At 42.6% G+C, this 14,556-nt stretch overlaps 1 protein-coding gene across 7 annotated transcripts in view; it reads left to right on the top strand.

Annotated features, from left to right (window-relative positions):
* The window catches only part of agrn (agrin), a 261,140-nt gene that overhangs the window by 243,826 nt on the left and 2,758 nt on the right, over positions 1–14,556 (top strand). For 4 of the 7 annotated variants that reach the window (XM_025902006.1, XM_025902005.1, XM_025902004.1 and 1 more), the window contains 7 exons: positions 1,376–1,492; positions 3,683–3,866; positions 4,677–4,764; positions 5,666–5,689; positions 7,405–7,437; positions 9,288–9,512; positions 12,163–12,266. In XM_025902006.1, coding sequence (XP_025757791.1) covers positions 1,376–1,492; positions 3,683–3,866; positions 4,677–4,764; positions 5,666–5,689; positions 7,405–7,437; positions 9,288–9,512; positions 12,163–12,266 — 775 coding nt within the window. The remainder of the gene's footprint in view (positions 1–1,375; positions 1,493–3,682; positions 3,867–4,676; positions 4,765–5,665; positions 5,690–7,404; positions 7,438–9,287; positions 9,513–12,162; positions 12,267–14,556) is intronic. The other 3 variants (XM_025902009.1, XM_025902008.1, XM_025902007.1) reach the window with 2 other exon arrangements.

Below are 14,556 nucleotides of genomic sequence, written 5' to 3'. Positions count from 1 at the left end.
TTTTATGCACAAGAACAATCCTCCATAATATCATGAACTCCCTCACTCCTTTACCCATTACAACACAAGTCTCACTGAACATCACCGAGCAAGAATCACCGCATGGAACCAGCCATCCTCTTTCAACAGGTGGTTATTGTTACCTGGAAGAGGGGGGAAACTTAGAACATGATCTACCATTCCATTGCATGCAGTTTCACTTAGCGTCATAGAAGTGCAGCTTTACATAAATAGTGAGTACTTAAATTCCAGAGTATCACTCTATGAAGGGGTAAGATCTCAGGGAAGGTGCAGTATGTTTCTGTAATTTTATCTGCAGAGTAGATGAGTGTTGCAGAGCAGTAATGTCTGCATACAGAGCCTGAGGTGGCCAACTTTGCCCTACAGTTTGGTGACAACTTTTGGCAAAGCCTAGAGGCAACAGCCACAACTGGGTCCAGCCGCTTTGGCCAAAGTCCCTGCTCTATCTCCGCTGGAAGCGGCTCAAGGTGCAGCGACACAGCCCCGGGCTTCAGCCAAGCACCACAGCCTCCCGCACTCCAAATCCCATCCTAAATAAAAGCCAGCCTGATGCCAGCTTGCCTGCACAAAGCCAGTTTATTTGGCCCCTTCCATCATTTTTACAGCAATTAACTCCACTTTAACCCTCTGGCAATTACTGCCCTACATAAAATAAAGATCATTAATTCCTTCCTTCTGAAGTGGGCCAGTTCTCCCATGCAAAAGTAGCAAAGAGGCACCTTGCTAATGCAAAGCAATTGTTCCAAAGGTTCGGTGGAAAGAATCGAATTTCATAGCCGCCTGCTGCACAAATGAATTGCAATTAATGTGTCTCCACACTCAACAGTTTGAAAGGTCGGTGCTTATAATCAGCCATTCATTAGAGATGTCTGTGAAGAACCATCCATATCTGCAGCCCGGCCTGCTTCTGATTTTCCTTTGTAGTCTCTTTTTATGTCGCACAGATAGAGGATAATTGACCACTCTCTCTGAGAGACACAGAAATCAATTATGTTGTAATGTATCAAGTGTATTGGCGTGGAAGGAAGGCAAGGAAGTGCAGTTAAAGCCTCTGCTGGCTTCAGTATTAAATCTTTTTTTATGGGACATTTGTGACATGTCTGTAAATGTGGTATATGTGTATTAATCTCAGTCTTTATATCTTGGGTAAAAGGATGCAATTTATTTCCTGGCTCCCTTGACTGCGGTAAAAGTATAAACCAATATGTTCTGAATAGGAAACTCTTGAGAAAAGTTGATGATGGGTTATGGGAAAGATTCAATAAAGACATACAGAGGTAGATGTACAGCTTTTTTTTGGCGGGGTGCATCTCTGGCTCATAAGCTGAAACGTGTCTGTGTCCTTTCTCATCAGAACCAACACGTAGATCTTAACCTGAAAGAGTCTCTTTTTGTTGGTGGAGCTCCCGATTACAGCCGACTAGCAAGAGCCGCTGCACTTACGGAGGGCTTCAAGGGAACAGTTCAACAGGTAAATCTATACATGTCTCTTTGTAAACAAATTAATGTGTCATTAACTCAGATTTTGGATTCTATGTTATTTTAATGACCTTAGACATACAGCAGCAAAGTCCAACGATAAGTTTCTCGCTGTCCAGCTGTCCTACTATAAGCCCTCGCATTAGTAATTTTCCATTATGAGCTCGCTCTGTGACGGACAGTGGCTGTGCTCATTTGGATTAGTGCGCACTAATAATAGAATGCACATTTTTGAAGTCTCTCCATTTTGCTATTCTCAGATCTTTCCCTGACAACTTTCCAGTTTTTTTCTTCCTCCACTTTCCAGCAAAAATCTCATCTCAGAGTGCCAAAAATAACTTGGTAGAACAAAGGCTGGATGTTACTGTTTGCGCAAACTTGTCATTAGTTATCCTCTCCAAACTTTCCCTTGACAGTTTCTAGCGAATCAAAAGCTAAATGTGGCGTTTGTCTTGCTTGGCCTGTAGGGAATAATTAATTATGAGGAAGTATTCCGAGTCTGGTGTACTGTTTAACACGCGTGTTGTAATTTTCGGAGGCAATTTTCGGTCTGCGGCAGCAGGGGATTCATCTTTAGAGGTGCGTGTTAAACTGAATCTACAGCCTCACTGTACGCATTTATTTACTCGTAGGATGTGTCGCCCTAATTAGATTTAAGGATGGTTCGGCAGAAAACACAAAGCCCTTCATGGATGTGTTCCTTTGGATAACAATCAAGAGTGGTAAATGATAATCTTCAAGTGGTGTGCTAAGGAGGCGAGAATTTAATCAGATAATTTTAATACCTTAAACGACTTATCAGAGGTAATAGGCATACAAGCATGACAAGAATTATATTGTAAATGCAGCACTTCAAAGAAAGGTCACTAAGACTATTACATAAATGCATGTCTTCAAAAATAGTAAATGAGGAGTGTTTATAAGATTTTGTTGATTTGTCTCCACACACACACACACACACACACACACACACACACACACACACACACACACACACACACACACACACACACACACTGCTATAAAGCTAGCCCCACTGAACTATGTAGCATGTACTTACTGCACACTATGTCCAGTATGCTGTGTTCTTTATTAAAGGTCGACACAAAGACAAACAGTGAAATCTCAGTGAAATAACTGAACGAATACAGAAGACACTTATGTTTTCATATATATATATATATATATATATATATATATATATATATATATATATAATATAATATAATATAATATAATATATATATATATATATATATATATATATATGAGACAATACAATCCTGTTTCCTCAGGTTTGGTGTGAAATGGGTGTGGCCTAGTCAGAAAAGGATGATATCCTATATTTCTTTGCACCAAACAGGATTCAACAACATCTGGAGAAAAACAAATCTGATTATATTTGTAGATTTTGTTTTTGCCTGGTTACTAATAAGTACAGGGGTGTCAAACATAAGGCCCGGGGGCCAGGATCAATCCGTCAAAGATTCTACTCTGTCCCACGGAATATGTTTGAAGAATGTGAAGGAGCACATTTTAACTGTGTGGACATTCACATTACACCAAAGTAAATAAGTAAGAAATAAATAATTAGATTACAGAAATTGTGATTTTTACATTGGAAAAAAAGAAAAGAAAAAAGACATTCTCTAACAAATATTTTCCATTTTTTCATTACAAGAATGTCTGTGCAATGAACTGACAGACCTTTTTCTCTATTTTTACAGATTTATTTACTACAGTTTAAGCCAAAATTAGCAAAATTAGCATGTAGAAAAGCTGTATTGATGAAATTGCACTACCTTTTGTTATATTAAAATATCTCAGGAGTCTCACTGGTCCGGCCTGATCAAAGATGGCCCACGATGTAGAATGAGTTTGACATCCCTGGTTAAGTACAATCAAACCACTCTGAGTCATTGTGATGTTTTCCACATTTTTATTTTGCTGCTTTTTTAATAATTGATATTTGATTTTAGTGATGTACTATCTCAGAAATCCCAAATATGACTCTCCACTGTGGCTCAGATCCAATTTATTTTCTCCTGGTGCTTTTTGAAATATGCGGCCACTAGCGTGAACGTCACTAGTTGCCGAGATGCATGCTTTTTGTTTCGTAAACGTCTTCGAACCCAGACTGAGATAACACCGGCTGATAACGCCCTGTGTGTACTGCTTCTAGATCACTCTGATGGGTACGCCCATCCTCAAGGAGGAGAATGCCTTGCGCTCCAGCAGCATAGCCATGTTCCAGAGTCACCCCTGTTCCAGGGAGCCCTGTCACAACGGTGGCCGCTGCAAACCTCAGCTGGACACTTACAACTGCGAATGCCTCAGCGGCTTCTCAGGGCAGCACTGCCAGAACAGTGAGTACCGCTGCCGTCTTTTGTCGTCTGTCCTAACACATACATTACATTTGGCTGTATCCTAATCCAAGTCAATGAACCAGAGAAAATCTCAGTGCTTAAACACATTTCCTACCCCTACTTTAAGGACCAGTGTGATTGCTCTTTGTGTAAGCCAGTGGCTAACAATACTTGCTGGGTTGAGATCACCTTATCATGTTAGTGCGCAGCTTCAATGAATCACTGTAACCGTACAAATTGTTCTATTTCCTCGTCCAAGATTATCTGGTTTTACTCCAGAAGCATAGCATTTTGGGCTGCTTTTAAAGCATAGTATGAGTGGCACTGAAATCAGTGATGCTTCATGTAACACTGCTTGTTCTTGGCTTGCCTCTATAGAAGGTAAAATATGAGTCTCAATTTTTTCTGCTCATAAGACCTTTATTTCCATTGTGCTCTGCCACTGCGAGGTAATAATGCCAATATTAGACATGTGATGTCTCTTTTATGTCACTCTCATTACGTATCGATCTCAAACTAACGCGGCACTTACGAAAATGATGAACTGTGTCAACTGAATATTTATTAAAGGGGTTGCGCATTCCTTTCATCATCTTCGTGATACTCTGCCAGACGTGTGCTCGTTCGGGGCCGATCTGTCTTACATACTCAGTCGTTGCTTTTGCCATTAACCTTGGGCGTGTAGCCAACGCACCAATCAACCTACCCCACGCTCACACTTCATTGCCTTCGGCTCTGATAACTGAACCTTTATTGATTGGTGTGATCTCATCCTCTCATCGTTCCTCGCCCCGCCCCTGTCCTTCGCAGCCATCCACGAGAAGTCTGCTGGCGAGACAGAGGCCATCGCCTTTGACGGACGGACGTTCATCGAGTACCACAACGCTGTTACCAGGAGGTAAGAAAAACTACAGTCCGTTCAGCATCATCCGCCATCTCTACTGTAGAAGCTATTAGCCAAATAACCCCTCTTTTCTCCATCTTCTCCCGTGGTTGATGATATCATCAGTGCTGGGGCTTCAGGGTGAACTAGGCGCTTGGCTAATAGCTCATCGTTCTGTCTGTGGCAAGTCCCGCTACGCTTTTGACAGGATTTCACTAATTAGCGAGACAGTTAACAATCACAGTGTTGCCCAGAGCACGCTCGGTTCGCTCTGTGGTCTACCCCGTAGCTCGCACTGATGCTGGACAGTAAGCACACACACGATTAAACTTCTCATCCTATGTTGATGTGGTCATCATGTGCGGATGACCGTTTTTCATCACGCTTTCAAAGATGTGTTGGCTTCAATTTTAACACCCCGAAAGCCGGTGACGTAATTGGAAAACGATTTCTGGAGCTGTTGTATAAAAAAAACACAAAAAAACAGCAATCCACTCACTTCAGGCAACTGATGAGACATTTTTACTCTTCCATCCATCTACAAGGTTGGCAAGAGAGCGCCTCCAGGTTGGCATAAACAAAAATGTTTATGTGATGAGCCTGAAACGACGTCAAGCATACGGCTCTATATCTTCGACTCGCAGCTCCTCACACAAACACTCAGAGGTGTGAAAACCGGGCCACGGTGTGCAGATCATCATGCTGCCGTGGACGCTCATACCTCACGCTCACTCAGAAACAACTGGCTGGAGAATTCTGTCACATATCCGTGTGTGCCTTTTGATGTGTCTTTGCTGCTTGTTGATGCCGTTAGCATTCCAGTTGTTCGTCCTCTGTCCTTGACCTCCCTTGTCTTTGTCCACACGTGTCTTTGTCTCATGTGAATGTCCTTCACTGTCTCTCCTTTTCACTCAAGCCAACTGACCAATGAGATCCCAGAGTAAGTAGACTTTAACACTGGGTATTTACCCAAGTTTCAAATCCAGCCCGACTAACAGCAGTAAAAAAAGAAAAATCCATGTTTGATAACCCAAATGCAAAGATTAAAGCACATTCAGTTTCCCGTCTTAATATCCACACAGAACTCATCTTAACCGTTAAAGCCAGATTTCGCATCCAAGGCCCATATCCATAATTTCATTTGACAGGTTTCCTTATTTTTAATACATCATGCAGTGTCATTAGCTCCTGTCTTTTTTTCCTTTCAGTGCAAAGGGAAGCATGAATGTTTGCATGATAAGCATTGTGCACAGCCCTCCGAGAAAATGAATTGCTGTACTGAGAATGTGCAATATTTTATGCATGGTTGTAGCTCGTTCATAAACAAAATGAATTGCCATGCGCTTTATGCTGAATGGCATTAAGCGCTAACGTGAGAAATGAATGAGACCCCTTGAAAACTACAAGAGGAGGTTATACTAAATACCCCTCAACCTAGTTTCTGGTGCCTGTGGAGTTTGTGCGCGGGAAAACCCTCGGTCATGCCTTAGTTATTAAAGGTTTTTCTTCCTGCTCATTAGCTCGGTAAGTAACCTCTTTTTAAAAAAGTCCCACAAAGCGCTGAAGCAGAATTCGGCTCAAATTAAGCCGACTGGATTCAGCCCAGAGTTCCACTCCATGCCAGGGCTTCTGTCATTTCATTTTTGCCAGATCTCTAACTGTAATTGTGAATAATTACAGAGTCGGCTGTACAGAAAGGCTGTGACATGTTAATCACAGATTTGTCTCCCTTTGTAGATTAGACCTCCAATTGAGATCTCTCTCCTCAGTGTGTAGCCATGGGCATCAATCTCACTTAGCAGGAGGGGACAGCGGTCCTTGAAGCCAGACTGTCAAAAGTTTAATGGATGTCACATTTACTAAGAGCCACAATGAGGGTGAATCTAAGCATACCAGGCTCTTGGTGCAGCACTCTAAAGGAGCACAATCAATTGGGTGGGATTTGATCTGGTAAAAGGAATGAATATATTTCTCGGCCATTAAGTGGCGCTAAGGCCAAAATGTCAAACTTTAACCCCGGGTTAATGTTTTGGTTCCTATTTACAGCACCCCTTTGATCACTCCTCCTCCTCCATATCTGGAAGCTCAGGTCGATTACGCTCAAGCTCCATTATTTCAGAGACAAATCATATCTGGCCATGACTCTCAACTGATACGTGCTTGACCCCATTTTTGGACAATTGCCCAATTTTTCTCATTCGCTGCTTTCATCTCTGGACAGAAGGTAATTGGCGCAGCACTGTAGCGTGCAGAGCCATAAATATAAAGGAGCTGGTCAATAATTGGACGCTGACTTAAAGCGGGCTCTGCACCTCAGTGGACACTGACCATGAATGTGCTTAATCTTGATGCTTCACTTTTTAAAAAAATGCTTGATCCCAAGGCATTTTGGAGAGTTAGTCATCCATCTTAATCTCAGCGGTTCCCTTGAGAACCTTTTTATGGTTGTGGTGTTATCAAGGCTAAGCTACACTCTTCCTATGATCACACAACAGTTGTTATCGACTCGACGTGGTCGATATTGTAGTAGAGCAGATAAGTTATGCTTTTTGCAGCTCCAGGCCTAAACTAGACCTCCTCCCTCCCTCCCTTTCTCCTTGTTGCCCCTTGCGCTTACACTGCATGCCGTTGACTTTCTCCCCCTGCTCCCTTAAGTCCCGAGTCTCTGGAGAACCCATCCGACCAGAGGTGAGTCTCTCAAAGCTATCAAAAATGTGGTGCTGTCGGCTTGCGTATCACCTCTTCATTCCTCCCCTTCCCTCCAGACAACCCCTCGTCGACCTCTCACAGGGCTAAATCCTCCTCCGCAGAGACAACACTGTTTCCATTACTGAGATAGAGTTACCAATACGAAAGGCAAAGAGCCTCTGCATATGCTTCAATAAATTCTGAAAAAGTTAAGAGCTCTGATAACAGCACAAATCCATCCAGAGCTGCAGTCTCTTTGCAATAGCTGTCCTCCCACATGGCTTTTTATTATTCTAAGCACTACTGCCACCTAGAGTTGAAATGGAGGTCCACACCCTGAGAGGCCTTTTTCAGCTTTGAAAACAAAAAATTGGAGAAGATAAAACTCTTCCATTTCCAAAAAGAAACAGCATCACAGCAGAAATCTATGAAGTCTGTGGTGTATATGAGATCTAGAGCGCTGTGCGCCGCCGTTGTTTTATTCATGATATATTCAGCACTTTTAATAACCTTGACCTTATCACTGACAATCCGCTCCAGTGGAGATTTATTGGGCCCTGTAAGCTCTTTGAGGGTTTGCCAGGAGAAGGTTCACTAAGCTGTATTTTTGTTAGGTTTTTTTCTCTCTGGAGAAAAAAATATTTATTTATTTTTTTTGGCGTGTGTGTTCCTGTTTACCTCAGCAGTTTTGGTTAATCAAGGGGGTCGATGTTTGTAACCTAAGCATGTTTTTGGAAAAGAAAATCCTTTTTTTTTTCTCTGCTTCTGCTGAGGCGACTGGCATCATTTTTGGCATGAGCTGTCAAAGTTTCCTTTATTCCAAAGTTAAATATCATCTTACTGCTTTGTTTAGACATCATTTAATGGAAGATAAACAGGAAAAAAAATGAAGAAAATCTCCTCGAGGTTAAGGAGAGCTGCCATTCTCATTCTCTCTTTATTCCCTCCCATTTCCTGTCCTGTCTGTACTCCCATGTGCTTCCCTGTTTGCTGTGCTGACTCCCTTGCCTTGCCTTGTCGTCTGTCTTGTCTTGTCTAATCTGTCTCCAGGTCTGTGGTGTTGTTTTTTTTGTTTGTTTTTTGTTTTAATTGAATCCATGTGTTGTTGGTTCTTTGTCGTACGTGTCCTCACCTTGTCTCTGTCTTTGTGTTTAAATACCCTTTAAAGACGTTGGCAGTAGTTCCATTTTGCTGATGTGCAAACAAATGTGCAGAGACTGAATGATGAGGTATGATTGCCTGGATGTCTACTGTATCTCTGGTGGACTCACGGAGGACCTTTTTTAGTGCGTTTGTATGCAGACATGGATGTGCGGTGGTGTCTGTCTGTGCACGAATTCAGCAGAGGCACATTGCTCTGTGTACTTTACTCACGCAGCGGTGACAGTGGCTTACAGTGCCTCTTAAGGATAGAAGGGAAGTCTCCTAGTCTCTGCATCCAAATCACCCTGGCAGCTGTAGCAGTCAAGAGACGGGAGATCAAACAGCTGCCTAAACAACACACACACAGAGCAATGCACAAAGCAACAAAGGAAGCAGTAGGCAGCAGTGCAGTTCAGGCTCAGTAGGATGTAGAAAAGCTAATAGCAAAACAGCCCCCTGCTACTCACCCAGCATCCTGATTCTCTTTCAAAATCCCTGTAACTCTGTTAGCATGTGATTGCAGAGTTAAAGCTACAAAGTTTTCTTCCTAAATATGTAAGCAAATAGAACCAGATGTCATCACAGGTAATGCGCCTTTGCACAGGACCCTTGCTTCCTATATGCAATATCCATAGGTATGTCAAAGATTGGAACTCCTTTCTGATGTAGCAGACAAATAAATGGACATGTATTTTCTCTCCTTCTAGCGAGAAGGCTCTGCTGGTGAACAAATTTGAACTGAGCATCCGGACTGACACGACCCAGGGTCTGGTGCTGTGGAGCGGAAAGGGCGTGGAGCGCTCAGACTACATTGCCCTAGCAATCGTAGATGGACATGTCCAAATGACCTATGACCTGGGCTCCAAACCCGTGGTGCTGCGCTCTACTGTGCGTGTTGACACCAACAGCTGGATACGCATCAAGGCCAGCAGGTAAGACGGGAGACGATAGGTAACAGGGGATCAGTGATGGAAGCTTTTACGTTTAGACCAGGATTAGAATTAATCCATATTGTGTTTGTGTTGCTGCACACTGTGATCTCCTGCAAGAATCCTCGGCTACACAGCGATCCCTCACACTGAGATGACTCTGATTAGTTCCAGATTAACGTTATTTTCATGCCTGGTCATGCACGAGGATGATATTATGCATCAAATTGCTTTGACACGGTAATAAATGTTCAAAAAGGAAGAACATCCTGCAATATCTACACACACACACGCATAGGCAGGAAATAAGTAAATAAATGAATAAATAAGAAAAGTGAATGCGTATTTGTATGTGTATTTCCCCTTCATACACATCACTGTATTTTGCTCTGTAGATGACTTGCGAGAATGCTTGATTTAAAAGAATAGAAAGACAGTATGAATAACATTAATATAGCTGCAAGCAGCGAAGATGAAGGTCCAAGCATACTGTGAGCATTTGAACTGTTGTTGACCTCTCAGGACAGCTGTAGGCATACCACATGCTTAAATTGCTATAATCTTAACAACTGGGACTTTCAAACCCTGGAACCTTTGCCTCGCCAGAGAAGTGAAAATGACTTTGCCTCTGCAAAGACTTGGCTCACTAGACATATCATATATGCAGAACTGTGGTATTCCCCTTGTTTTATGTAAACTCAAAAGCTTCAAAACAGTCAGAAAATGCATGTGATGTTAATCTAAAAAGAAAGTCTCATCATTCATGGAGTTTCACGTTTTGTCACACATTAGTGGACCTCAGGGACATTTTTGTAACTCAGAGATTACAAAATGTGTGAAATCAATCATTAACAGATTTAATGCTTGAGACCTTAGATTGTGCAAACTTGCACTAATCCATGCAGCCAACTATGAAGTATAAACCTGTTGCATATGTGTTGCTACCCGGAGGTGGAGCCTGATGCACTTTAATGCATAAGCTTAGTGAAAACTACCAAACATGGGTCTCAAGTGCAAAAAGTGCAAAGTGCAAAAACAAATGCCCTTCAGGTTTTTTTGAAAATCCAGGCTTGACTACTGGAAGACTTTTCCAGTTGTCAAGCCTGGATGAAAGAAATGCATGAGTTACTTTCTCAAAGTCAGCAGATGACAAAACTTTCTTAATTTTCGCAAGGGCCCTCAGCTGGAAGAGGATAGCTTTAACAACAGAATTTATTTGATCAGTTTGTCAGGACAGATGACGTTGTACTTACCACAAAACTAGTCAGTCACATCATAAACAGTTGTTGATACAGTTGAGCCTTGTCTATACAAACATGTAGCAGGTGCATATACACTCACCGACACTCACTTTCCTGTCTTCCTCCCACGTTCTGCCAGAGGGTTCTTCCTGTTAAAAGGGAGTTTTCCCTCACCACTGTTGCCAAAGCACTTACTCAGAGGGAGTCATCAGATTGTTGGGCTTTTCTCTGTATTCTTAAACTGTCTTTACCTTACAATATAAAGTGTATTGAGGGAACTGTTGTTATGATTTGGTGCTATATACATAAAATTTGAATTGAACTTATTAGTTACACTTGCTGGCACTGGATTGGACCCCATTTTGCCTTCAGAACTAAATAATTTCTTCGTGTCACAGAATCAGTAAGAGATTGCTGTGTGGGTATATCCTAGTAGATTTCTGAAATACCAACAACCACGCCATGTTAAAAGTCACTTAAATCACCTTTCTTCCTCATTCTGATGCACAGCTTGAACTGCAGGAGGTCGTCTAGGCCGTGTCCCAAAGCTAGGATGACATGTATGACTAGATATTTGTGTTAACAAGTAGTTGAAAATGTGTACCTAATGAATTGGCCAGTGACTGTAGGCGCATGTGCACGAACAATAAATAACACTTGAATTAGAGACAGTAACATTTAGTAAATGAACAATGGATAGAAGAAAAAAAAAAACACAAAGTGTGTCGAACTTTTCTGTCCCATGGTGATGTCACTTTAATGGATTTCATCATTAAAAATAAATTAATTGCCAAACTCAACACCTTCCTTGCGACCCCTGCATTATCGTTGGTGAGCATTTACGTTCGGCATCATGGCGACTGGTCACGTGGGGGGATAACTCGTTCGCTTTCATCACGTAAGGCGGGAATAATCGATCCCTGAAAAGCTGCTCCATCCATTTCAAACAGGAACTAGGCCAAATCTCATCCCGGACTAACAGGGAGACCGCATGAGAAGATGACATCATTTCGATGGTAATGATGGTGTAAATCGCAGCATGTGGCATACGACTCACAAAGCTGCATAGCTAGCTGTGTTTGTGGCTTGCCTCTAATGACACTCTCTCTGCTGGAAGCCCACTTTAGCGGGGTTCAAATCAGCTCTGTCTTCACAATTCTTAAGTGTGTGCTAATGCGCCACATGGAGCCACCTCAAATAAATGGTGCTCTAACGGCATCTGTTAGCTGGTAGACAGGCACATTTAGAACACTGCTTGGCAAAGGCAGTTATGTGAGTGCTTAGTATACTGGCAGTCGAGCAATAGAGTCTTGATGCCTCAAACTAAACGAAACTGCAATTTAAAGCTATTCACTGTGACACACACGTACTCACTTCCAGTGCCCTTCTCCTTTTGTCTTTCTCCTCTTCAGAGCACTTCGAGATGGCTCTCTACAGGTTGGCAACGAGGCACCGGTGACAGGGTCATCACCTCTGGCATCAACACAGCTGGACACAGATGGAGCACTCTGGCTGGGTAGGTGGCCACACATGCAGGAAAAAAGTGAAACTCTTAATTCAGACTTGAAAATGTGTCTACCTATGCCATACATAAAGCATGGCAATGCTTGTAATTGTGCAAAATAGTGCTTTTTCATCCTAGCCACTGGTTGGGCTGCCAAAAAATGAGCAATGAAGTCAATGCCGTTGCAGAGGATAAGCAAAGCTTCTGGCAGGTGAAAAAAAAAGATTGCAGTTTAGGCAAAAAAAAAATGTCCAAGCCTATTCAGGTATTGAGTTGAGAAATGAAAGGCTATCTGACTAACTCCAAAGTTGTCTACTCTCCTGAATTGAAAATGACCAAAGTCGGCCCGTTATCTACCTCGAGTTCAATTTAGGCTGAACTTGGCTCAGAGAAATCGTTTTTGAAAGAACACACACAGCACCGCTGGATTGAACATTCTGAGGAAATAACACTGAAGACGGGCAGCAAAATAAAGTCAGACTGTTCTTTAAAATGCACAGTGCACAGCGAAAAAAAGACGCAGGTCTGTGAGGAGAAGCAGCCCGAGTGACATTTAAAGAGTCTCGCCGCATGTAAGAGGTGTGCTCGTGCGCTCAGGTACACGTACACAAACACGCATGGGGAGGCAGCGCAGTGGAACAGGTGCTGAGCGAGCCCTGCAGCAAGAATATATAATCCTCACGTAGCCCTCCCATCGAGAGCCCTTCTCCCTTTTTAAATCCCCTTTTCGCTGTTCATCATTAATTCATCTGTAACTCGCATGAAATTAGCCCTGTCGACTCCTGATTCGGAGGCACACAATCCGATTAATGTGGGCAGGGACAGGGGATGTAAAGAGCTCAGCGGGAATGTGAACTCTCGGCCTCACAAAACATGGAAGAGATGAAGGTGCGGGGGTGAAATGAGTTGCACGGGCATCAAGTAAAGAAGAAAAAGGGATGCAGGAGGGTTCTGACCCTGGAGATACCAAAGAGGGAAACAGAAAAGAGGGCTAAATAGGTAAGGCATGGAAAATGAAGGTTTGGTCTCTCTTCCCCTAAGAACAGATTCAAGGTAATTCTGAATAAAGATGTTTCACACTGTCTTAGTGAGAAAGACACTAATGACTACTTTATGTTTGCTCAAAACACCATCAAAAGAGGAAGCTGAGCAGGCACCCAGAAATGAGGAGAACTGGAAGAATTACACCCGTAATGATTTGAGAGAGTTTGCTAAAGATGACTGGATCAGAGCATCTCCAGATCTGCGGCCCTTGTGAGGTGTTCCCGCTTGCAGTGGTCAGTATCTATTAAAAGTGGTCCAAGGACGGAAGAGTGGTAACCCAGTGATATTGTCATGGGCAGCCAAGAGTTAGTGATGTATGCAGGGAGTGAAGGCTGGTCTGGTCCAACAGATGAGCAACGATAGCTTAAATTGCCAAAAAAGTTTTTATGATAGAAAAGTGTCAGAATAGACAGAGCATCACAGTTTATTGTCTATGGGGCTGCATATCTGCAGACGAGTCACCACTGAAAGCACCAAAAATGGGCATATGAGCAATGGAAGAAGGTGGACTGGTCTGATGAATCATGTTCTCTTTTACATCAGATGGATGGCCAGGTGTGTGTGTCACTTACCTGGTGAACACCTGGCACCAGGATGCACTATGGGAAGAAGGCGAGCCAGTGGAGGCAGTATGTCTGTGAAGGTTCTCAGTCATCCAGGTCATTGTAGTCAAAGGAGTTTGCAAACTGGTTGGTTTCCTGGCACAGACTCAGCTTTTGAGCATAGTCCACAAATGTTCAATAGATCAGACTCTACCTTTAATATCTGTAAACTTGCTGCAAACCATCCGCTCAGTTTTGGGGGGTTTGAGCCACAGAGGAAAAGAATGATTTTGGTTTCTTTGAAATAAATACGAGAAGAAGTGGGTAGTTAGCAGCTGTATACAAGTGGTGGCCCAGAGTTCGAAAAACACAACAACATAAAAAAAACAAAAAAAGTGACCATTTCTGAAATGTTTTGTTTTCAGTTTTCTTGTGCTTTCAGGATGCTGTTGTGTTTTGTACCTCAGGGCCAACTCAGTTATGAGCAGCAAAGAGCAGCACCTATAAGAAATCAGACTTCTATACAAACAAAGGCTGCCAGAGGGCTGAGAAGACTAGGTGATGGACATGTGATACACGGGGAGTTTACAGCACGGCAGTGAGCGCTTAGCACCAAAGATGGAAACAAATTAAAAATAATGAGGATGTTAAGCATTCATCACTTTATACTCCATCACCACCTTTCTTTTGTAGTGTTTTGTACTTTATACACCGTG

The sequence above is a fragment of the Oreochromis niloticus genome, linkage group LG20 (assembly GCF_001858045.2).
Source record: "Oreochromis niloticus isolate F11D_XX linkage group LG20, O_niloticus_UMD_NMBU, whole genome shotgun sequence".
Classification (NCBI taxonomy): domain Eukaryota; kingdom Metazoa; phylum Chordata; class Actinopteri; order Cichliformes; family Cichlidae; genus Oreochromis; species Oreochromis niloticus.
The sequence above is the reverse complement of the archived record's forward strand: the minus strand, read 5'-3'. Positions and strand labels throughout refer to the sequence as shown.